Source organism: Polyodon spathula, chromosome 53 (assembly GCF_017654505.1).
Source record: "Polyodon spathula isolate WHYD16114869_AA chromosome 53, ASM1765450v1, whole genome shotgun sequence".
Classification (NCBI taxonomy): domain Eukaryota; kingdom Metazoa; phylum Chordata; class Actinopteri; order Acipenseriformes; family Polyodontidae; genus Polyodon; species Polyodon spathula.
The window spans coordinates 1,368,598-1,394,568 of record NC_054586.1 but is presented as its reverse complement, the minus strand read 5'-3'; the positions used below and the strand labels follow the sequence as shown (position 1 = coordinate 1,394,568).

Genomic DNA, 25,971 nt, shown 5'->3' with positions numbered 1-25,971 from the left:
GCTTATTTTGTTTGCATGTTATTAGCACTGACGCACACAAAAATAAAGATTTCAGCACTGGCGCTTTCCTCCATTCTCAGCAGAGGTCTTGACACTCACACTAGCCCTGCTGCACCCAGTCCCAGTGAAGTCTATTGAAATGATCAGGAACCAGGAGCTGGATTTTAAACAGCTACATTAACTAATAGCAGCCCTACAGACTCACAGTTGAGACGCATTCGAACCAATACTTCAAGCACAAAAAAGATTTACTGTTTGCAGAATATTTTATTCTAAAGAAACTAAAATTAACTTTACAGCCAAAATGACTCTAATATAGTTTCACATGTTAACTATGTTCCCGGCCGGACACTTTAGTGACATCACAAGGTTTTGGAAAGTTAGACCTCATTTCTAAAAGATCGCTCTGCTCTATGGTTTTAGTTTCTTGTTCTTTAATAACATCTATAATAACCTTGATTTAAAGCAAAGCTCAATGACAGCTGTTTTGCGAGTTCACAAGTGAAAATACTGCAGTGTCTTTTTTTGCTTATTACTAGGATTAAAAAGATGGGACTGTGCTACAAGAACAGCCAAAAATGAAATATTTCTGTGGAAGCCCCTGTGGTAGCGCTTAATGGAGCTACCATAGGGGTACAGTTGCAGAAATAAACGGATGCATTGCCACATTTGTTCCATTCGTGTGGAATACATTTTTCAATGCAAGTGCATCTTCAACCAAGTAATGACGCGTCATTAAAAAAATAGGAAATTGCCTGAAAATTAGAAAGATTTGAAACAAGTGGAAGCTTTCTTCATGCTGACTCCTATTTATCTAAGATTTGTTGATAAATAAAGTACACATCAGGATTTAGCTACTGCCTTCCTCTACAATTAGTAAGCAAACAAACATAAGCATGGTTTTATAAAAGGGATTTACGAGCGTCTACTGTAGTGGTGACGTGGGTAAGCTTTCAGTTCTTAAATAAAACTATTATCGATTTATACCCCATGTTAACAAATATGAACCCTTAAAATAAAATATGCGCCATAATCTTCACGATTTCCTTGTGGATCTGGTAATTATAAAGGCTGGTGTAGCCCAAGCTACTGCCCCACTGAGACACTGAATACTGATAATAATTAAGGGTACGATTCTGACACGGCGATTTTTAGCACAGAACTTGGTTAAAGGTCCTTTCACACCAACATTATATATATATATATATATATATATATATATATATATATATATATATATATATATATATATATATATATACAATACGATGCAGGCTTTCACACCGGCCGCGTAGCAAAACAGACGGGGTCTGAAATAAACTGTGTTCCTATTTGTTTGTGTACGTCCGGCATAAATTACGTGTGTGTGTATATATATATATATATATATATATATATATATATATATACACGCACACAAAATCAGCATGTCAAATAATTGTTTTTATTACCGTGTTCAAAATGAAACCGTCTATATTTTTTTATTCAATAATAAGAACAAGATGTTTAAATTGGTTATTTCCGAGTAGCCTACACAGCAACCCCCCCCCCCCCCCCCCCAAAAAAAAAAAAAAAATTAAAAAGGTCAAATCACACAGACAGCACCGCATCCAAGAAACGGGGCATCACAAAGATCAGAACAAAGATCAGAAATAGATGAACCTCTCGTTGCAGAAAATAAAAAAGGCAGCCTGAAGTATTTTGTTTAGCACTGTTTAACTTTAGAGAAAGTGAGCATTTATTTTCAACAGAGTTGGGTACACTACATTGTATGAAAAAAAGGTTTCAAGAAATAAAATGTAAGTATTAATATTTTTGGAAGACGAGCGCTGTACATATGCGGGGCGGCACGGTGGCGTGGTGGTTAGCGCTGCTGCCTCACAGCGCCAGGGTCCTGGGTTTGAGTCCGGCCTCAGGGTCTGTCTGTGTGGAGTTTGCTTGTTCTCCCGGAGTTCGCGTGGGTTTTCTCTGCGTACTCTGGTTTCCTCCCACAGTCCAAAGACATGCTGTTCAGGTTGACTGGTTATTCTAAATTGCCGTGTGTGTGTGGTGCCCTTTGATGGACTGGCATCCTGTCCAGGTTGTAGTCCTGTGTCTGCTGGGTTAGGTTCTGGCTCACCACAAATTCCAAGCAGGATTTTACATGGGCTTTTTTCAAAATGGTTTCCTTCTTGCCACTCTTCCATACAGGACAGATTTGTGGAGTAGCTCAGCTATTGTTGACACATGGACAGTTTCTCCCATCTCAGCCATGGAACGCTGTAGGTCTCTTTCAGAGTTGTCATTGGCCTCTTGGTGGCTTCTCTGACCAATGCCCTTCTTGCCCAGCTGCTCAGTTTGGGAGGACAGCCTGCTCTAAGCAGATTCTGGGTGGTGCCGTATACCTTCCGTTTCTTAATGATCGACTTGGCTGTGCTCCAAGAGATATTCAGTGTCTTTGAAATCTTTTTATATCCCTCCCCTGATCTGTGCCTTTCCACAAGTTTATCCCAGAGTTGTTTTGGAAGCTTCTTGGTCTTCATGGTAGTATCTTTGCTTTGAATGCACTACCCAACTGTGGGACCTTACAGAGACAGGTGTATTTAATCTGAAATCATGCAAACCACTTTTATTGCCCACAGATGGACTCATTTAACTTATTGTGTGAATTCTGAAGGCAATTGGTTGCACCTGAGCTTATTTAAGAGTGTCATAGCAAAGGGGGTGAATACTTATCTAATGAAGACTTTTCAGGTTTTTATTTTTAATTGATTAGTTTTTTCACCCCCCCCCCCCCATTTTTTCACACACTGAAAGTGTTGAGTAGGTTGTGTAAATCAAAAAGGGAAAAAAAATCCCATTTAAATGCATCAAGATTTCAGGTTGTAGCACAATTAACTGTGAAAACATCCAGGGGAGGGTGAATATTTTCTATAGGCACTGTATTTGTATTTTCACTGTATGATGTACTGCATTTTAAAGGAAATAAAGGCAGTGCCTAACCAAATGTGTTTCTACATCCAGTTCCAAGATTGCACTGACTTTTGTTCAAACTCACGATTTCTGTGACCTCCGTGACAAAATCATAGCCTTAGTAATAGTTGTAGTGCACACTGATAAAGGGAAATCTTTCACAGTGGTAGGAGTCCTCAGGGCTCACTGGATTGCACTGGCTTGGCTTGCGCACTCTTAAGGTCTGCTGCATGGAACAGGCCCTCCAAAGTATCAAGGGCTGCTTTGTCCTGCAAGGGCTGCAGCTGACCCGGTCCGGAGCTCCTGGGTGGGAAGCAGTTGGCTTGGGGAGCGGAGACGCACACTGACCGTTCCACTCCTCCACGCAGTTTCAAGCATTTCACAGGCGTGTGTTTAAAACTCTTGCATTTTTATTTAGGTTGTTGGCATTTTAAACTAAACTTTGTTTTTCAGGTTGGTGTACATTTTGGTGACAAAATAATTCCATACAAACTGATTACTTACATTGGCCGCCTTTAGAAATTTGAAGGAAGCGGTGTTGTGGCACGACTCTGATTTCTGAAACAAGCGTGCCACCCTCAGTCCAGTAGCCACAGACACTTGAATGAAACGCCAGGCCCTGCATTTCTAAAACCAGCTTAATATCACCTGTGTAAATATCCCCCTCCCTCCACTTATCATCCCCACATTGAAATATCACATCCAAGGTACAACTCTCCCCTCTTATCACATAAAAGCTTCTATAAGCGAGTGCCAGGCAGGGTAGCACAGCATCGCACACAGAACACTGACTAGACTGCACGTTGAAGAGACGGGTTTATTGACGGACAGTATTGTATTGCACAGTATTATACTGGAGCGCTACAGCAAAGTAGGACTAGTGGCTGTATCAACACTTCTTGATGCCAGGTTACTGTTACTCAGGCCCTCTGAAGTGCTAATGAATAGTTTGACTATTTCGTTAACAATCAGGGCAGGTGATTTTGATTCTGATTTTACATACTAAAATAACAGAGCAAGAGACACCTGTGATTTCGATAAGAAAGTTGTAGTTAAAATCCCTGCATCAAAGGTCATCGTTTTTAGGGTGTAGAGTGAAGATTAAGAATAAAAAATAATAAGAGAGCGTGGCTTCTAATAACCCCTTTAATGATTGTCAAACTTTTTTTTTTTGATTTAACTTAAACCTTATTGTCTGGTACCAACAAAGCCATCTCAGAATTAGCTGAAATACAGTTTAGAAGGGAGGGATATTAATACAAGATTGCTGAAGGGCTGAAAAAGAAGCAGCAATGCAATGAAGGTGTCATTTCTGTTCAAATACAGGAGGATTAACAGTTGAAGCAAAAACTGCCGGGCACGTGCAGGAGGATATGCAAAGGAAACATGACAGATACTCAGCAACGTCAACATTTTAGTAGAACCGAAAACAACGCTGAACCATCCCTGTATTGGGTTGCATTTACAAGGACACACCACCAGGTGGTAGTGTACCCTCAGGAAAGACTGCTGTGTTCATTCTTAGTGGTGTATTTATGAGTGTTAAAAGAGAAAGCCAAATATATAATCCGAATCATCTTTCTGGGAACAATCCAGGGTCAGCAGGGTGAATTCAGCTCACTGTTCGACCTCTTGCCTCAATTCACTGATAAAATGAGGCCAATACAGGAGAGCTGTGCAAACATTTCCCCCTTACCAGGGAGTCCTTCTAGAGCCATACAACAAACACACACAATGACTATATTCACATGAAAGCATGTTTCAATACAACATCACCATGCTGCATGTGACTCCTTGCTTTTTCCTAAAACAGTCCTTGTCTTTTTAAACCCATTCAGCATCTTCAGTGGGCATTTCCAAAGAGCCACTGTGTCAATGAGGCAGAGTGGACAGCCTTAGTCTAGATCATACCCCAGATCTAAATGGGGATTTTTGGTAACTTCACACATTCCTCGAGCTGGAACAACACATACATCACCTTCCACCTGCACGCCTGTAATAGTACTAGTCCCAGACTTCCTGACAGTATTAGAGACCCGATCTCTGTGTTGAACAACCTGGGATCCTAGCATGCATGCTGATGTTTGCTTTCATTCCTTGTCTCTGAAATGAAGCAGATATATAATGCTGATAAACTGCTTTAGGAAATAAACCCAAGAAAAAAAAGCCTGTATTTATTTCTGCATATGTTGGAGCTCTAGATTGATCTGGTTTCCCTGTTCACTTTCTAAAAGGTTCATGTTTTCACTGAGTTAGACTTAGTCAAAATGCTTCTCGTTGAATTGATTTTGTTCAAGATTTCTACAATAGCTGGAACACGTTTAAACATACTGGTAATGTTTGTACTGACCAGAAAAGCCCAAAAGAACACCTCTGTCACTACATTAGATTGCATCTGAATAACAATGGAAACATTAAGGCTATATTTGGTCTAAATATAGTTGAAACTTTTAGGCAAAATTCTAGAGCTTTAGAACTGCAGTGTCCACATTTCTAATCCCCTCGGTACAACACACTCTATTGAAATCAATGACACGTGGTTCCAGCCCCAGTGTTCTTTGACATGGCAGCTCAGTGCATTTCTCAGGTGCTCCAGTTAGGTAGCGGGGTGGGGAGCACTCTTTTTAGAAGCATCCTCAGCCCAGCCTCTTTACAAAGATTCTCACAAATCTGACGAGTGCAGAGCTGTCTGTGGTTCAGTTCCTTTGGACAATCTTGATTTTCTATAAAAAGAAAAGGGGGGTGGGGGTGGGGGGGTCTGAATCACAACGCTGTGGTTTCCACACTTGGTACGGGGCTACATGTCCCATGTTGTGAAGTCAGTGCAGTCTGCTCCTGTGTTAGGGGTTCCCCTGTTGTGAAGTCAGTGCAGTCTGCTCCTGTGCTAGGGGTTCCCCTGTTGTGAAGTCAGTGCAGTCTGCTCCTGTGTTAGGGGTTCCCCTGTTGTGAAGTCAGTGCAGTCTGCTCCTGTGTTAGGGGTTCCCCTGTTGTGAAGTCAGTGCAGTCTGCTCCTGTGTTAGGGGTTCCCCTGTTGTGAAGTCAGTGCAGTCTGCTCCTGTGTTAGGGGTTCCCCTGTTGTGAAGTCAGTGCAGTCTGCTCCTGTGTTAGGGGTTCCCCTGTTGTGAAGTCAGTGCAGTCTGCTCCTGTGTTAGGGGTTCCCCTGTTGTGAAGTCAGTGCAGTCTGCTCCTGTGTTAGGGGTTCCCCTGTTGTGAAGTCAGTGCAGTCTGCTCCTGTGTTAGGGGTTCCCCTGTTGTGAAGTCAGTGCAGTCTGCTCCTGTGTTAGGGGTTCCCCTGTTGTGAAGTCAGTGCAGTCTGCCCCTGCGTTAAGGATTCTCAAGCTGTTTATCTCTCTCTCGCTGCGTTTGTGTTCGTGCCGTTGCTCAGCGCTAGAAAGGTCGTCTCAATTTCTTCTTCCGTCTCTGTCTGGTGCTGTCAGTCCGGGGCTGCCCTGGGGGTGCAGTGCTAGAGGAGAAGCTGGCAGCAGTGGGGGTTGCTGTGCCACTGGGATATGCAGCGCCCCCTGCAGGTGGAGGACCGAAAAAGCCCCCGTTTGGCATGTGGTTGGGAGAGCCCTGGAAAACTCGGTTAAAAAAGTCTTGCAGATCAGCAGCTGTATTCGGGCCACTTTCTGAAGGAGTCCTGAGGGGAAAATACAGGCAAGTGAGGGTGGAGCTTCACTACGCACATGTGCAAACCTTCCTAAGCATGTTCAGCCAATGATGGGTACCTGAATGAAGCCACGGTGTGCAGTGCAGTAAAACCATGATTACCAAACTGATTATTCAAACCCGTCTGTCATGTGCAGTGTTCCTGTGCCCCGTTGTGATGAAACATGCGGTGTGCAGCCCCTGGCCTCTGCTACGGACGGGGCAGCCCCCGGCCTCTGCTACGGACAGTGAAGTGCATGGCTGAACTTTAGGGTTTGCTTTTGTAAAAAGTTTATTATATACTTTTTATGAGGTTTTTCTGATTGGAAAAAAGTCATCTAACAATTTCGCAGTGGGAATTCAACTATCCAAACACCCCCGGTCCCAATTAGTTTGCCTAAGGTGAGTTTTTTCTTCACTATAAAAAAGTATGTTACGATAACCTGTTCTCACAGCAAATGCCCAAATTGGATAAAATGTTAATGACTGATCACCACCAATCCATCTAAACCGCAGCGTGGAAACAGGATTTCATTAAAGGCAACTCTTTCTGCCAACTGTTGAAACAGCTTTTAGAATCTACAACTGTATTGTTGTAATGTGTTTTTTTTTTTTTTTAAGCACACTGATATTTAGCTGAAGAGATTCAAGTCAAAGTTAAAGGACCGAACAAAATAATGACTAGAAATCTTACTTCCAAGGTGTGCTCTGTTCCTATATGAAAGACGCACAAATTGTGGTGAATGTGTATCCAGGGGAGTTTCTTTGTGCTGTCCTACATATGGGAGAGGTCACAAGCAGGACTATGTGAGAGACTGTGAGCACAGACAAAGCAGCTCTGATCTCCAAGGAGCTGCACTGGCTTCTATAAAGTGCTTGTAATTGTCAAGTGCTTTTCTTTGGGGGGGAGCCTTAGTTACATTTTATAACATGGCAGACACGATTTTGATTCAATCCATACCATAATCTAAAAAAATAAAATAAAATGCTTCTCCTAGGACTTGTTTGGTTTCAATGTCTCAGTGTTCCTTATTCAGAAGTGCAGGACTGAAATCTGTAGAAGTCTTTTTTTTTTTTTTTTAACCCTAATTCCTAAGAAAACAAAATACCATTAAAATCAAATACGTGTTACCATGAAGCATGCATTTTTCATCTAATATCCGAGATCTATGGAGTGACGGCAACGCATTATACTGCAATTATTGTCATGTTCCTTAAGCAATATTAACACAACGCAATCATGATTATGTTCACAGATAATACTGGAATATAAAGGAGACTTTGACAGGAAAGTAATAAGCTTATACTGAACACTACTCAGTGAATTGAAAAACTGAATCATGCAGAAAGTAACCTACAGCAGCAACGTGGGCATGACTAACCCAAATGCACAGTGTGGGCTTGTCCAGACTGACCTCTGTCTGCCCGAGCTGGCGCTGTCCTTCGCTCCGAAGGAGATGTGATAGGGAACGCGGTGAGTGTCCGGAGTGATCCCGATGCGCTGGCAGCCTGCCCACTCTGACGAGACACAAACACACACCACTCATCAGCTGCTTGGTTAGGGACAGGAGAGAGGGCACAATGCCTTACACACGGCAGAGTTCAGGTTTAAAGTAGTTCTGGAATTACAGAAGTCTGGGGGGGGGGGGGGGGGGGGGGGGGGGGGGGGGTAATCAAACTGAAGTAAAGATTTTTGTTTTGTTTTTACCTGCTGTAACAATTAAATGAACTATCAAAAGTGTGCGGTTTGCCAGTTTAAAAACTTCTGCTGTCGTCATCTGAAAATACAAGATCCTCCTGTGCCGCTGCCCAATTTACAACAATTACAACAATTTTTTTTTTACAAAAAATGACAGGTAAGTTTTACGTACAGTATATAGATAGCATGTGAAGTTCCTTGCAGGTAAGTTTTACGTACAGTATATAGATAGCATGTGAAGTTCCTTGCAGGTAAGTTTTACGTACAGTATATAGATAGCATGTGAAGTTCCTTGCAGGTAAGTTTTACGTACAGTATATAGATAGCATGTGAAGTTCCTTGCAGGTAAGTTTTACGTACAGTATATAGATAGCATGTGAAGTTCAGCAGTAAGTTTTACGTACAGTATATAGATAGCATGTGAAGTTCCTTGCAGGTAAGTTTTACGTACAGTATATAGATAGCATGTGAAGTTCCTTGCAGGTAAGTTTTACGTACAGTATATAGATAGCATGTGAAGTTCCTTGCAGGTAAGTTTTACGTACAGTATATAGATAGCATGTGAAGTTCCTTGCAGGTAAGTTTTACGTACAGTATATAGATAGCATGTGAAGTTCCTTGCAGGTAAGTTTTACGTACAGTATATAGATAGCATGTGAAGTTCCTTGCAGGTAAGTTTTACGTACAGTATATAGATAGCATGTGAAGTTCCTTGCAGGTAAGTTTTACGTACAGTATATAGATAGCATGTGAAGTTCTTGCAGGTAAGTTTTACGTACAGTATAAGATAGCATGTGAGTTCAGTGCAGGTAAGTTTTACGTACAGTATCTGCAAGCATGTGAAGTTCTTAAGTTTTACGTACAGTATATAAAAGCCCACAGGTGATCATGTAATATTGTAACACTAGGTTTCTGTAACACCTTTTATTGGTCTCTTGCGCCCTCTGCCAGATATTGACTGAATTACATAGAATAAAATGTCAACAGTGTTTGTAAAGTTCATGTAAACCGGCGAAAATGGCTCAGTGAGAAAGAAGTATTAGTAATAATACTGAATTCAGATTCCAATTTAAATTCAATACATACAATTCTTCCACTGAATCGGATGTCAGCGAGTGTGTCAGTGAAGACATAAGCGAAGAATATTTACCATCAACATCAAGAGACATCAAGAGGCGGCTCCAAGCTCTGTACTTTGCTCCATGTTCAAGGAGTATCATACACTGAAGCATCAGACTCTCTCACTCCCTCCGTTCAAGGAGTATCATACGCTGAAGCATCAGACTCTCTCACTCCCTCCGTTCAAGGAGTATCAAACGTACTGAAGCATTCTGCAACTTTAAACTTGAATTACTAAGCCTAAGGAAAACCCTGATGAATGAAGCATCAACTCTTGAAGCATCAGACTCTACATCAATTCCTCCGTTCAAGGATGTCAGCAGTGTGTCAGTGAAGACATCAAGACTCTCTCACTCCCTCCGTTCAAGGAGTATCATACGCTGAAGCATCAGAAGCTCTCACTCCCTCCGTTCAAGGAGTATCATACACTGAAGCATCAGACTCTCTCACTCCCTCCGTTCAAGGAGTATCATACGCTGAAGCATCAGACTCTCTCACTCCCTCCGTTCAAGGAGTATCATACGCTGAAGCATCAGACTCTCTCACTCCCTCCGTTCAAGGAGTATCATACGCTGAAGCATCGACTCTCTCACTCCCTCCGTTCAAGGAGTATCATATGCTGAAGCATCAGACTCTCTCACTCCCTCCGTTCAAGGAGTATCATACGCTGAAGCATCAGACTCTCTCACTCCCTCCGTTCAAGGAGTATCATACGCTGAAGCATCAGACACTCTCACTCCCTACGCCCCGTATACCCAGATATGATTTATTCATGTCTGTCCCTCACCCTTTTTTTTTTTATTTTTGTTGGACACCAACAAAGGTGGGACACAAATAACGGATGTACAAAAAAAAAAATTTTTTTAGGAAAGGTATGATTTATTTCCCTGACTAAATAAAAATATATATTTCTTTGTTTTATTTACTTACAGTAAAAATGACTTGTCTGTATTTCGTCAGTATTCATTACATACACACAAGCATAAAACCTCACTCCTGTAGGACCAGCAGTGCATTTCAGAACTCTCTACTCAAAGGGTTAAATGGATCTCAGTGGAAGATTGAGTTCATGATTAACCCCTTCAGTGCTACGGGACTTAAGCCGTATGTCGTCCTATATTTTGCACACAGTCTGCGAGTAACCGATCACTTCAAAAACTGAACCGAGTGTGTGAGAGGGTTTAACCTCTTGAAATATATGAATGGTGTATCAGTCTTTCAAGCAGTGTGTTTTTCAGTCTTAAATCACGGAAGTCCAGTCAGTAAACTAAAGTCCATATCAGATTTCAGACGGTGCTTTAATCTAAGCAACTAGTGATGGCTGCAACATTTACGGGATCGAAGGAGCTATTTTGGAAAAGTCGGTCTTAATTTCAACAGTTCATTTGAGAGCTAATCGATAGCTGTGGATTGCTGCAGGCTGCTTCTATATAGTATACTGCACTATATACACACTGTACTAATCACCATGTGCTGCTGCAGGAGTGCCAGTGACCGACTGCGTGTGTGGAAGGGTTCGGTGTTCACAATATATGTGGTTGTCCCTGGTTACTTTGCTGCCCACAGGGAGTTTTGCCATGCTAAATGTGGGGAGGTGTCAATGGAGGCAGAATTAGCATGGAAAATGCCTGCAAGGCTGTGTCTTGTTTTGAGGTTTATTGCAGCCTGGAACCTCATGTAAAAGTAAACAACTCTGACATCCCTGAAAACCTTACAAGCATTTATTTCAAGCAAAATAATCTCATATAGTTTGAATTTTGTATTTATTTAGTCTTAGAAAATAGTTTGTTTGTTTATATACATTATATATATATATATATATATATATATATATATATATATATATATATATATATTTTTTTTTTTTTTTTTTTTTTACATTTTAACATGCGGTACCTCAATCAGTTGACCAGATATTTTCCTAGGTTTCCTTTAGAGAAATTTGACTTTGAACTGATTCAGTGTGAAATTGAGGAAACCCTGTAGCAGTGAAGGGGTTAATGGGCAGGTACCTGTGATATCAAAGACTTTCCCGTCCATTAGTGCGAAGTAGGTGATGCGCAGTCCCAGCATGCTCGACTCTGCCCAGAAGTCCCCTTCCTCAGCACCGTGCCTCCTGTTACACTCCCCGCAGTAGCGAGCAGCGCTGGCCTCTCGCTCCAGTTCAAACCTCCTGCAGACAACAATGAACAGCATGACGACCAACACTAGCATCTCCATGGAGGCCTGGGGACAGAGGCAGCAAGAAGAACTCAACCGAATCAGTGATTTTATCCCTATGTAAACCTCTGTGTATTTTAGGTGAGCCAACGCTGGCCTTTTGTGCCTCCCAAAGGAAATACTGAAGAGGAGGAGAAAGTGCATTTAGTTATAAAGCCCCCAGATTGTGGAACTCATTGCCCTTCTTTATTAGAGATGTTGCTTCAATCTACATTTAAGTCAAGATTAAAGGCTTACTTTTATAGGTTTAGTTTTTTTAACCTGACTCAAATACAATTGTTACAGTTATTTTATTTGCTTATTTTTGTAATTGTGTTTTATTTATTTATTCTTATTATTTTCCTGTTTTCTTCAATTGTTTTTATTTATTGATATTAATTACTGTTAATCTGTAATTCTTTACTACTTGATATCGCACTTCTTTCTGTTTTAACTGACAAGTAACATGCTTTGCGATACTGTGGTATTAAAGGCATTATATAAACTGAACACGTTTTTCACGTTCAACGCCACAGCAGGAATGAATTTCTTAGATAGGACTTTAACCCATCTGTCTTATCCCAACAGGTTATATGCAATTAAATCCTGCTTGAAGCTGTAATAAGCGAGGCTCTGCAGAGGGAATCCCCTCTTGAAGCTGTAATAAGCGAGGCTCTGCAGAGAGACTCCCCTCTTGAAGCTGTAATAAGCGAGGCTCTGCAGAGGGAATCCCCTCTTGAAGCTGTAATAAGCGAGGCTCTGCAGAGGGAATCCCCTCTTGAAGCTGTAATAAGCGAGGCTCTGCAGAGGGACTCCCCTCTTGAAGCTGTAATAAGCGAGGCTCTGCAGAGAGACTCCCCTCTTGAAGCTGTAATAAGCGAGGCTCTGCAGAGGGACTCCCCTCTTGAAGCTGTAATAAGCGAGGCTCTGCAGAGGGACTCCCCTCTTGAAGCTGTAATAAGCGAGGCTCTGCAGAGGGAATCCCCTCTTGAAGCTGTAATAAGCGAGGCTCTGCAGAGGGACTCCCCTCTTGAAGCTGTAATAAGCGAGGCTCTGCAGAGGGAATCCCCTCTTGAAGCTGTAATAAGCGAGGCTCTGCAGAGGGAATCCCCTCTTGAAGCTGTAATAAGGGAGGCTAGCAGAGGGACTCCCCTCTTGAAGCTGTAATAAGCGAGGCTCTGCAGAGGGACTCCCCTCTTGAAGCTGTAATAAGCGAGGCTCTGCAGAGGGACTCCCCTCTTGAAGCTGTAATAAGCGAGGCTCTGCAGAGGGAATCCCCTCTTGAAGCTGTAATAAGCGAGGCTCTGCAGAGGGAATCCCCTCTTGAAGCTGTAATAAGCGAGGCTCTGCAGAGGGAATCCCCTCTTGAAGCTGTAATAAGCACAGCTCTGCAGAGGGAATCCCCTCTTGAAGCTGTAATAAGCACAGCTCTGCAGAGGGAATCCCCTCTTGAAGCTGTAATAAGGGCAGCGAGCAGAGGGACTCCCCTCTTGAAGCTGTAATAAGCGCAGCGAGCAGAGGGTCCTACCTGTGCTTGCCCTCACACTTGCTGCACATCATGGTGTTCATGGCCTCTCTCAGGTCATCCTGCAGTTTGGTGAGGAACTCGTTCATGGACCTGGTCAGCTCGCTCTCCGCCATGCGCTTACTGAAGGGGAAATCAGCAGTTACATGAAGAACACAAGACAACAGGTATACAATCCATTACACCAAGATAAAGAAAAAAAGAGCCCATATAAGCGCAGCGAGCAGAGGGTCCTACCTGAGGCCCTCACACTTGCTGCACATCAGTTGTACTACTTATTACCATGTTAATGATACCTCAATTTACCCAGTGTTTGTATCATCTTTATTATAAAGCAAGAACCCTATAAAATGTGTCTTAACCCTTTACAATGTATTTATTCTGTCAGGAGAGTCCAGTTTATTTTCACACGTGCCGTTTATTTTACATGCGCTGTTTTAAAGTAATTTTATTCATAGTAAAAACAGGTTTAAAGGGCCCTGCATATCAACAGGACACTCAGTACTGCATCTCCAGCGCTGTCCTTGTTCACAGTATTTATCACATACCACTTCACAGTCGTGCATACTGATAAATCATCTCCTGATCACTCGTTTTTATCACCAAACTCCTCAATAATGCTATCCAAGTCATTATTTTATTACTATAACATCTCAAAAAGCTTGGCACACGTCTGTGACATTCTTTGAGTGCTGGGTGCGGAAGCAGCTCTCTTGTCTGTTCATGTCCGTGCTGTGTCTGTGGTGAAGGGGACTATGTGTATTGCTCAGATCCGCCTCTTTTTTTCTAGCATCTATCGGTCTCACTCGGCCATTGAAAGGTTTTTCCGGAGAAAAAACGACTAGAGACCTACGCTTGACGTCTTTTTGATGACGTCGGACAGGGTCTGACATCGGACCAGAAAGTGTTACACTGCAGTGAATGGACATGCACAGCAGTAAGATGTATCGAATTCTCTCATTTGCCGAACCCATTGAAGATCATAATACAATAGCAGCTCTGCAGTGATGCTTACATCTCATACTGTCTCCTGGTCTCCGGGTTGCTCACAATGTCCCAGGCAGCTCTCAGCACCTTGAAAGCCTCCTCCGCTCGGGGGTGCTTGTTCTTGTCAGGGTGGACCTGAGAGGAAAACAGTGTTTCATGTGAGCTTTACAATGAGTTGAACAATATGTAAACCCTTCACATATCACTACTGACCAAATAAACAGTGAGACTGTCACCGTGTCTCCGCGCGAGTATCTGGCACTGTCGGCCGTCTAAACCACGCCTGGAGCTCTTCTCATGGAAACGCTTCTACCTATTTTGATTTCTCCATACTATACTAAGGCATGTATTTGCAATCAGGCACTGCCAACTGCACCAATATTGAGAATAAAGTATGATAGAAAACTGCTTGTAAAAAACCTATTTTTCATTCATATAGTTAATATAACTAATTCATATATTTCATTGAAACTGTTATTACTTTGTTGATTAGTTTGTACTGATAGTTGAAGGACATTTTAATTCTTCCTTCTCAAATTTGTTAAACCCCCCCCCCCAAAAAAACCCATAACGACACTGAATGACTGACTATGCAACAACCCAGACAAGCCTCTCTATTTATAATCATTCTGTATTGAGAACTGCTAGTGTTGCACACATAGGGCTGTTCTTGCAGTCTGTGGTAGTCAAGTCATTGTCCAATCATTACCATCATTCTCCGGTCCACTCACCAGCACTGCAAGCTGTCGATAAGCCTTCTTGAGCTCTATGTCCGAAGCGGTTATCTCCACTCCCAGCACCTTGAAGGGATCCAGCTCCTCTTCAGGCAGCCCTGCCATCGCCAGCAGCCTCTCCAGCTCCAGGGCAGGCTGGTACTTCCCTGCGGCACTGCCGCTGCAAGGAGATTCAGGCACAGTCTGGGCACTGGAGCCCCACAAGCCAGCAGTCCTGAATTTACCCCACAGCCACAGTCTCTGCCAGGCCCCCACCAGGAGACCACAAGTCCTTGTTTCTCTCAGGGTGTCCCGACAACGCTGAAGACCAGCCCTAGCCGCGGAGCAGTAGAAGGTGCAGTGCTGCTGAATGGACGGCCCCCACCATTTCTCAGAAAGTCTGGTAAAGCCAGCGCTAGCGTAGCGCCAGAAGAGCCGGAGGCAGCCCACACACAGCATGAGGACCACACAAAGCAGAGCCAGGAGCATCCTGAGGAGAAGGCACGCCCAGCCAGCCAGCCAGCGGCCAGCCCGCTGCAGCCTCTCCACTGCCTGACTCCCTCTCCACTTACACCACTGGAATGAGCTCCTGGCCCTGCCCTTGACAGAGTTCAGGTCAGTGCTCTGGGCCAACAGCTCTGCACAGCAGGAGTAAGCCAGCGCCCCGCCCGCTTCTACATACTCCCCACAGCGGTGTGTCCCAAACACAATGAGGTCCACCACCATCCAGAAGCAGGACAGACACCAGGGCTTCACCGACTCCTCCAGGAGCTCCCTGCACACCAGGAAGGGCTTCGGGGCCGAGGATTTGGATCTCTGATGATGGTGGTGGTTGTTGTTTCGGCGCCTGGTCTGCTTCTGTCTTCCCACCGAGGCCGGCTTGGTGGAGGGCTGCTCCCCGCAATGTTTTAGCCCGGCTTCAGAATCTCTCTGGCTGCCAACTCTGTTTCTGTGGCGCTTCCCGCCTCCTTTCCTGTAGCTGGAAACCCGCTCCTCCATTCCTCCTCCTCCTCCTCCTCCTCCGTTCATACGCGATTCCTGCTCTTCACCATCCTCCTCCTCCTCGTCACCCTGCTGCTCTTCTCCTAATTCTCCCTCAGGCTCCTCCCTCTTTTCCCAGACTGGCAGGCCTGAATGCCTGGGTTCTTCACAGTCCCCTGCGACACAGTCATTACATTTGCAGCCGAAAGCAGTGGACTCTGAAAAGCTGGATTTCTTTTCATGCTCCTTCTCTAAATCTGGGCCCTCCTGATTGCTTGTCCTACCTCCATTAACAGATTCATTAACAGAAGGACTCTGGGGTTGCTGGTGGTTTTGGGACTCCAAGGTACTGGCTGCTTTGTTGTTTCCCGCAGTCGCTGGTTTGCAGTCTCCAGCAGAAAGGGAATGGTCTGGGTAGCAGCTCGGGGATTCTCTGCCCTCTCCAGCACCACAAACAGAAAAGCCATTAGGCAGAGAGAATGAAGCTTGCCAACAGGCCTCACTGCCTCCCTCACTCTTCCTGAGCTCCATGTCCAACAGGTCATCCAAAGAAGGTTCCCCGGGAGACACCCAATTCCCCCCCCAGGACTCGGTCCCTCGGCCACAGCTTTCAACTTCGATGGGGTTCACGGTGGGTGTGCTTCTCGTGCCCCATCTGTCCTGTTGTGCAGCAGGAGGCAGGGTCTGTGCACTCCCCAGGCCCTCTCCTGCATGATGAGGCTTCACAAAGGAACTTCTAAAGCCCGGCGTGTAACGAGGGGAGCCGTGACACACCCCATCCACTGCACTGCTCTGTCGCTGGTCAGGTGCTTCAGTCTTCTTGCTGGCATTGCTACCCTTCTTATCCATTGCAAGCTTCGGAGCCTTCAAACATCATGTTTCAGCCATCTTCACCTGCCAGAGAGGAAGAAAAGAACAAACATGAGCAAGGCAACAACTAGAATGTTTTTACTACAATGGAAAAGAGGTAGGCATTGGTAATAAATCTGGAGTCAGGTACCAGTTCTGAAGAATACCTGGGTATTTGGGAAGCCTTTTAGGTCATAAGCTCATAGCTGGTAACCCAGCACTAAATTTAGTGTATATAGAATATCCTATAGGTTTCTGTACGATAAAAGCTGATCTCCGCTCCTCGAGAAGTCAGAGCGGCTCCTCAGAAAGGCTTACTGGCTGCTCTGATCTTCAATGGGTACCAGGACTGGCAACATGCCTGCCTTTAGGCAGTGGGCAAGATGTAACATCTCATTCCCAAACACTCTTTGGTGCTTGTGCTTGTGAATGTTACCACTCGTCAAAGATGAAGGACTGTGACACTGGCTGCTACCAGGTACAAGGCGGGCTGGACTATGCGAGCAATCCCACAAAATGCTGCTAATACTTTTAGTCTTGAATAATTGGGACAGTTTATATTAGCATGTCTGAAATTGTTGGCTGTTTCCCAGAGAAGACTTTTCCAAAAACATGCTTGATCATGTTATGGATCTTGCAACGATTACATCATTACAGCAAGGTGCACAAGTCTGGTCTTCAGGATCCTGAGTCCTCCAGGGTTTATAGATATCATTAAATAATGACCTGAGGGAGGCCTGGAAGGAGGTTACACTGGCCCAATTCACTTTCCCTTATTCGTCCTGAGAATATTTCTCTTACTAGATCTCATTCTTGAACCTTGCATTCATTCGAATCCAGCTACAGAACGACTGTAAATCACACAGCTCCAAACACGACTGCTAGCAGATGCTATTGCATCTAAGGAAAGCAATTCTCCCATATCAACTGTTAAGGTGTAAACATATTCATGTTTCCAGAATCACCCTCGTTATATAAACAAACACAAACATTTAGAGTGCTGTGGTTATTTCTAGAGATGGGCACAAATACTGATATTTTGAGATAACGATATTGTTAGATATCAATAATTTAAAAATAATTCTTGTATACTAAAAATACAAATGCAGTATAACACCCCATACATACCAACCTATGCCAGTCTCGCAGGCAAAGAAACGCCACACACTAAAGTATTATTTAACAATGTTATTCCTTTCATTGGCGTTTAGGTACCAAACGCTATTTGCAAGCTGTATTAAGTTTGGCAGTACTGGCAGTCTGTAATGTGCTGCCGGTATCATGCTGAATTTGACATTACTTTAAGATATGCTCATGTGTCTGTGTCTCACTGAATTCTGTCTGTGGGATTACTCAGGCTTTTATTATTATATTCATCACCATGGTTTAAATCTGCATTCCCACTATTACAAACAACATGTACTTTTAGACATCAAAACAGTAAAAACATCAAAACACATCTCAAAATAATGTAAAATTCAGCATGACACAGAATTTAATACTTTTAGAGGGGTCACGAGTCAGCATTTACTCGCAGACCAGCTGAAAATTACTTCCAGAATGGCTAGAAAATGAACAACCTTGAAGTGAGTTGGAAATATTTTGGTTCTGAGGTGGATGGAATTATAAAAAAATAGAACCAGACCTTGTTTTTCTCCATGGATATTTCTGAAGCAAAGCACCACTAAGTTAAAGTTACTGCTCAATACATGTAAAGATTGAACTATTGCCCTAACATCCTTACACCACCGGGCAATAGTCTCCCTCTGACATGTGATTGGTTCACATCACTGTCAGTCCTGCCCCTTTTCGATGTAAACAAATATGACGGCCAGGATCTAAACTGTATTATGCAGCAGTCAGCAAGCCAGACGGAGAGCTGCACGCCAAAAACACTTTGATAACTATGCTGTGTGAACTTCAAAAACATTTTCTCTTATTTATTTATTTACTTATGCTGTATCAGCTATATTTAAACAGTATATATTTTAAATATATTGTATATATTTTAAGTCATATTTACAATACAACCTTGCCTCACTTATTAAATATGTAGTGCAGACTCAGCTCACAGTGGAAAATTAAATGCCCCTCGGGGAGACTGCAGCTTCGGGCACTACAGCCCTGTCAATAACAAGAGTCTTCCCTCAGGGCAATAATTCTGCACTATGGCCCTCCTCTCCAATCCATATTTACACACACACACACATATATGTAACAACCCTTTATTCTGTCTCATCCTCACTGGTACAATAACTACAGTAGGATGTTCACTGTGTGCCCTGTATTTATTTAACCCTCTCAGATGCATCACACCCACTATATTATGTTTCTTTAATAATATTAGATTCATATTTCCATTTGGAGATAGATGTGGGAGACAAACTTCCTGTCCTGACAATAAAAAAAGTAGCCATCAAAACATTGTGGAACACAGCCTTGAGCCAGTCACCCCAACATCTCCTGAACAAATTAATACCATTCACAGATTGTAATGTGTACTGCGTTCAACACCATCAAATGCAAATTGCAAAAGCTTGACAGAATGGTATGCCTGTGTGAAAGCAGAACAAGGTGTCTATTCTACTGTACATCAGGTAATAACCAAGGCTTTACAATCCAGGTCCTTACCTCCTACCTTGTGCTGCCAGTGGACATGTTTCAGGGATTTCAACTACAACTTAAAAACATAAGATAATGTACGAATGAGGAGGAGGGCATTCGACCTATCTAAGCTGATCCAGTTCTTAGTAGCTGATTGTTCTCAAAGCACTGTCATGTGATTCTGTCTCAACAACATATCCTCCCCACTCTGAAGAAGTGTCTGCTTCCCTCTGTCTATCTCCACTTTCATTCCAGCAGTGTCATCTGCGCCTGCTTCCTGTACCATGTAAGTTAGGAGTAACTATGTCAACCTCTTTTGAGATTTTCAAATCTTAAATGCAATATGTGAAATACTGTAATTAAGACTTAAGAGTAAAGTGGGGCTATTCCACTCCATAGTCTCCTCATAAATAGGAAACCTGCACCTCACATTGGGGAATTGCAACTGGACTGAAAACAACAAAGGTGCAGAAACATACAAAACTACAGATTCAAACGTCTTCATTAGAGAATCTAGCCAAGCGCCAGAAAACCAAGTCTTCCCACAGCACACCCAGCGAGTTACAAGGTTTCACCACACTCCTGTGCGTGGATATAAGATTTTTAAAGTCTTGTTTTGTGGTCGGGGTTATTGTACATCTTTATGCAAACTGTCCACAGTATCTGGAAAGCGTGCTGGCTCAGCTCCGGCTCCATTAAGAGCCTGTATTGACAGACTCACTTCCCTTGGGGCCTGGTACCTTGCAAAGCCGCATGTCTCACCATAATAACAGCTCGTTTGTTTCCTGGGTTATCTTGAGTGTTGACAATAAACGGAAGCAAGAATGATTAGAACTAGTCGGATCCCATTGTATAAGGAGTTGCAGCATCGTAGCCTGCATACGACTGAAACGCACTGCGTGCATGCAGCTTATAAAACTTACAACGTCAGAAGAATGAGAGTAAACAACTTACTTTTCTAGTGAACCTCGAAATGGACTCGGTGACATTTTGAAAAGAAGAAAAAAAAAACCCCGAACTTGCTTGCTACATACGGTATAAAAACCCCGCAATCACGCGTTGTGAGCTGAAGTCTCAGGGTTTCCGTGGAGGGGAGCCCCTCTCTGCAATAATCTCCAGTATCGGACGCGCTTGTGTCTGCAGCTGTTGCTGCTTCCCTTCCACTTCCGGGACAGAGGCAACGGGGAAACCTCGCGTCTCGCGCGGGGGGGGGAATGAGCGCGCGAGCTGCTGTTGAGCCCGCGAGCTGCTGTTGAGCGCGCGCGCTGCGTTACCAGAGTGACGCAAACCCGTCTTCACCCAGCCAGCAAAATCACTCATTTACACTCAGACATGCAGGAAAGACATGAAACAAACGCGTGTAAGTATGTGCATTATTATTATTAGGCTTCCCAGCCAAAGCCTATTGCTATTAGAACATAAGAACATAAGAACATAAGAAAGTTTACAAACGAGAGGAGGCCATTCGGCCCATCTTGCTCGTTTGGTTGTTAGTAGCTTATTGATCCCAAAATCTCATCAAGCAGCTTCTTGAAGGATCCCAGGGTGTCAGCTTCAACAACATTACTGGGGAGTTGATTCCAGACCCTCACGATTCTCTGTGTAAAAAAGTGCCTCCTATTTTCTGTTCTGAATGCCCCTTTTTCTAAACTCCATTTGTGACCCCTGGTCCTTGTTTCTTTTTTCAGGCTGAAAAAGTCCCTTGGGTCGACACTGTCAATACCTTTTAGAATTTTGAATGCTTGAATTAGGTCGCCACGTAGTCTTCTTTGAAAGTGTTATTATTATTATTATTATTATTATTATTATTATTATTATTATTATTATTATTATTATTATTATCAAACGTCTCAAAACGTTTAGTATTCTCTCAAAACCGTTCGAAATCATCTTCTTGGGAACCGGTGAAGCGATTGATCTGAGACTCGTCATATATCACCAGCTTTCAAACCCGCATCAAGTTTGCGAAGCACAAGTTTCTGCGATCAGTTTTAACGCCAAAATGGCTGCCAGAAATCTTATCGATACGCGCCCTTAACAACAAACTGCTGCTGTTTGAAAACCGTTTGACCAACAAACTCCAAACGTGTCCCAGTAACAATGGACTACAAATATGTCAAAATTGTTATGTTTTATAAAACAAGATGGCCGTTAGGTGTACGTTTACGTCTGAAATTTCAAACTGCCTCAGTTGACACACGGTTTACTTGACTAACTCGAAACTTCACAAGCATCATCCTTGACACTGTAGCAATACAACCGACTTTTAAGAAACTGGTGTTAAACCGAAATGGCTGTAAGACGTATTCTTGAAACCTCACAAAATCTTCTTTGGAACCGTTCAAGTGATTGATCTGACACTTGGCATAGATTATCACCATCTAAACCTGCTTGCAAAGCAGAAGCTGCTGTGATACAATTCAGTAGTAAAATGGCTGATACAAATTTCACCGAAACGCGCCCTTAACATCAGACTGCTTTTATTTCAAAACCGTCTGACCAACGGACTCCAAACTTGGTAGGCATCGTTCCGGTGACAGCGGAACACAAATATGTTCAAATGGTTATGTTTCGTTAAACATAACCATTTTTGCCACTCCTACATTTTCTTTTTATATTTAAAACTGCTTCAGTTTAAAAATGGCTCACTTGATTAACTCCAAACTTGAAAACCATCGTGCCTGTGTCAGTAAAACTTACATTTTCAAAACTGGCATTTGTGCGTTAAACAGGATGGCCGCCTGATGCATTTTTGAAAAAACAAAAAATCTTCTTCGGTGGAACTGTTGAAGTTGCTGATTTTAAACTTGGCTTATTGAGAACTAAACATGCTTAGACGGGTACTGATACTGGGGCTTGGGAGCCGTAAAACTGGCTAAAAAAATATTATTATTATTATTATTATTGTTATGTTCAGCAGTGTTGACCACAGTGTAGTGTTCAGTGTGGAGTGCAGGCAGGTTACAGGAGTGGTTTCTATAATTCTATAAAGCTCACATTTTTTGCATCCCCCAGGTGACATGACCCAATGATTAAAGAAGGCTAGGACATTTATGTCACAAACGGGTGGGGCTAACAGTGGAGCCAGGAGCCCAGAAGAGCACTTTGCCAGTGCACAATCAGTGTGTTTTACCGATTGACGCTTGCCTTGGCGAAATGTTTCTTGCCATATTTCAACTTTCAATCGCATAAGTAACGGAACGAGCAGAGAGAAAATCATTAAATTCCCCAGGACGGGTAACGGGGACGTTTCAAAATAAAACAAACAACAAGGAAACCTTTGACCTGCAGCGGGTGCGGTGCTCACATCGTCCTCGCAGCTTCCAGTCACTGACAGCCTGCTGCCTTTCAATACTTTGCTCGTGGGAAAAGATTTGTTTTATCATTTGTCTGCTACACAGTCAGGGAATTAATTTGTCAGGTACAAGAAAGGCTGGGATTTTACCATTTGGATATATCTGATCTTGTTAAAAAAAAAAAACATGACTTGTGAATTCGTCACAACTGGATAATGTTGTAAATTACTTTATTATCAGTAAACTAGTCTTGTGTGATTTTGTAATGTATACCTACGTTACCGTCTAAGAATGGCTGGAGTAAGTTAATATTGTTTACACATCTAAAGTCCTTTTTCTAGGTTCACCAGGTTTACCATTTCACCAAAATAAAAAATATATATATTTTATATACTTTTCCACATTTTATTGTGTTACAACATGGAATCAGAATGGATTTAATTAGGAGGTTTTGCCACTGATCAACATAAAAAAGTCCATAATGTCAAAGTGAAAAATAAAATCTACAAATTGTTCTAAATTAATTACAAATATAAAACAGAAAATAATTGATTGCATAAGTATTCACCCCCTTGAGTCAATATTTGGTAGAGGCACCTTTGGCAGCAATTACAACCATGAGTCTATTTGGATAGTTTAAGACAATTACCTTTTTACAAAGACTGCAAGTAGACATTTGAGCAAAAACAAAGTAGGCCTATATAAAATGAACTTTTTAAAAAAAGGGGAAAATACATATTGATTAAATAAAATCTAAGAAGAAAACGCTGAAACATTTCTTTGACCCACACGCTAATCGCATACAGGGTGCTTATAAAAGTTAGTTAGCCAATTCAAACAACTGTATTGTGAAAACAGCACCACGAGGCAATGACATTTAGTACACTGTAAATGGGACCATGGGAAACATGTTCCCATGGAAAATGACAGTACAAAAAAAAAGCGTTTTTAAAACAGTTTAGAATTTGAAACAAAGAATGGAACATTTTCAAACGAATATACAATGTTTTAACACACAGAACACATTTAACATGCAATGAACAATTTTTTTAATATAACTTTTCATTAAGAACGTCAAAGGAGCATTTGAACAGGAAGGTTACGTGATTAGTGTAAAGATAGCAGAACAATGTGAGTGTAATAATCATCACATAACACAAGAACCGAACAACAAAACGCAGAGTAGGAAACAGAATACATTACCCATGAACCATACCATAGTGGAAACAGAAAATGACAAGGAGAGCGCATTAATCATAAGACAAAAAGAATGCTTTGCTTTTTGGTTGTCGAATGTTGTCTCAGAAATTCAGTTTGTGCAGTCCATTGTCCAGAGCTTCACTCCATCTGATCCTGCGCTCTTCATCCTCCAGACCCTAACCCTACATCATTTTGCTTCTTCTGGGAGATGAAAAGTTAGTTTTTCATCTGCCTCTGTTCCCTGTTTTGGAGCATCCTGGCCCTGCACAACACACCATCGCCACAGTGTATTTCAGTACTGAGTGGGCTCCAGAAATGGTGCATGTACTGCTTATGAGAACTGAATCATGGGAGACAGAACAGAATGATGGGGTTGACTGTCCTATCCTTCTATATATAATCCTTGACATGACCCAGGAAGTACAATAGTGTTTGTAAGCCATTCAATTTCTTTAAGCTAATCTGCTGCCAGACATCATGTTTTAAAATGAAAAGATTGCTCAAACATGTTTCTTTCAAAACTGCACATTTAAGACCTATATAATGAATGGATGTTCATGGCAGAGTGAATTTATGGAACTATTTTGTTACAATAACTTTGATGGTAAGGATTTCAAAACATTGCTTAACACTCCTTTAAAGGCCAACAGAGTTGTGTAGTGCAGTCTGAATGAGATGAACTGTGATTCTAGGTAGGATGAACATTCTGAAAGCTTTGAAGATAAACAGAGTTCAGTTATGCAAACAGAATATTGGTGATTCTGTAGACCTTTAGGCCCTGTCCACCCTGTGCATTTAAATCATGTTAGTTGCTTTTAAACCGGCTTAAAAGTGCTAAATACAGTTAGCGTCTACACAGAGCGTTTAATACCATACTAAATTAGACTGCTCCATGTAGTGTGGTTTGTCACAGGTTATGGACGCTGTATCGAACTACATTTTGTGTATCCCCCCCAGTATCAGAAATACTGTTGATGTGTTTGGCTCATGGACATTGCAAACACTTGCCTGAATGAGTGGAGAATGCCTCTCAATACAGCTTCACTGTGGAGTTGAGAACAGCTCTCAATACAGCTTCACTGTGTGGAGTTGAGAACGCCTCTCAATACAGCTTCACTGTGGAGTTGAGAACGCCTCTCAATACAGCTTCACTGTGGAGTTGAGAACACCTCTCAATACAGCTTCACTGTGTGGAGTTGAGAATGCCTCTCAATACAGCTTCACTGTGTGGAGTTGAGAATGCCTCTCAATACAGCTTCAGAGTGTACAATTAGAGGCTGGGTGTACTCTATACTCAATTAACTATTGAGACAGAGAGAGAGAAATGTGTATATTTCACTGGCTTTAAACTGATGTCATGTAAAAAACAAAATCTTTCCTGGATTTAAATTAATATCCATTGTGTTTCCTGAGCACCCTTACCTGTTTTTTTTAGCAATAACAAAATCAGTCATTTTACACGTCACACTTTTGAGTCAGTTTACTTCCAACCCCACTGTGTGCACCTAGGAATTCCTCATGTCACGATGACATCATGGCAGCCTGGAAGCTGCAGCATGGCAACAGAGCCTGTCCCTGCATCAATAGAGAGGGAATGTTTATGGGGTAATGAGCGACTGAAACAAACACCCATTCAGGGCAGGTACTAAAATTTACAGAAGTAGGAAATAAATAGATTCTTGAGGGGAATTATTTTGCTCTCGCGCTCTGCATCAGCCAAGGCGGTGTGCATTGCATTGCATGTGAAAAGGCTTAATTGCATTAAAAAAAAGGGACACAGCTAATTGAAATCAGCAAGGGCTTCAACAATGCAGGTCAATCCTCACTTCACATGAACACACTGCTCACATCATCCTGACAGAACATGGTGTCGGAGGAGGGAACGAGGGGGTTTGACAGCTGGATTGCAAAGAAGTCTCTCAATGTAAACTGTCGGAGAAGCTACTAGTTTCATTTTTTTGCAAAATAGTAAGATACTGTAACTAGTTACAACTCCTGGGCAAGGTTTACAGAGGTATTGTAAAATTGAATACTGTTCCTGAATGAAATAGAGATAAATGATCCCTGAATGAAGCACACTGTACATACTGTAAAGTACTATCCCTGTAATACAGTACTGTGTTCATTTTTATACTGCTCCATCCCACAAGACAGATGTGTATTTATGCATCACACTGGATCATAAACCTATTGAAAAAA

General features: G+C 42.4%; 1 protein-coding gene across 1 annotated transcript; it reads right to left on the bottom strand.

Annotated features, from left to right (window-relative positions):
• Nucleotides 1–3,757: 3,757 nt before the first annotated feature.
• dnajc14 (DnaJ (Hsp40) homolog, subfamily C, member 14) lies at nucleotides 3,758–20,406 on the bottom strand. The gene is made up of 7 exons (XM_041239278.1): nucleotides 20,231–20,406; nucleotides 14,861–16,717; nucleotides 14,158–14,264; nucleotides 13,146–13,265; nucleotides 11,431–11,591; nucleotides 8,016–8,118; nucleotides 3,758–6,592 (listed from the first exon to the last, which is right to left on the bottom strand). The coding sequence occupies exons 2-7, from the start codon at nucleotides 16,670–16,672 to the stop codon at nucleotides 6,340–6,342; spliced, it is 2,556 nt and encodes an 851-aa protein (XP_041095212.1). The 5' UTR covers nucleotides 16,673–16,717; nucleotides 20,231–20,406; the 3' UTR covers nucleotides 3,758–6,339.
• Between the last annotated feature and the right edge of the window lie 5,565 nt (nucleotides 20,407–25,971).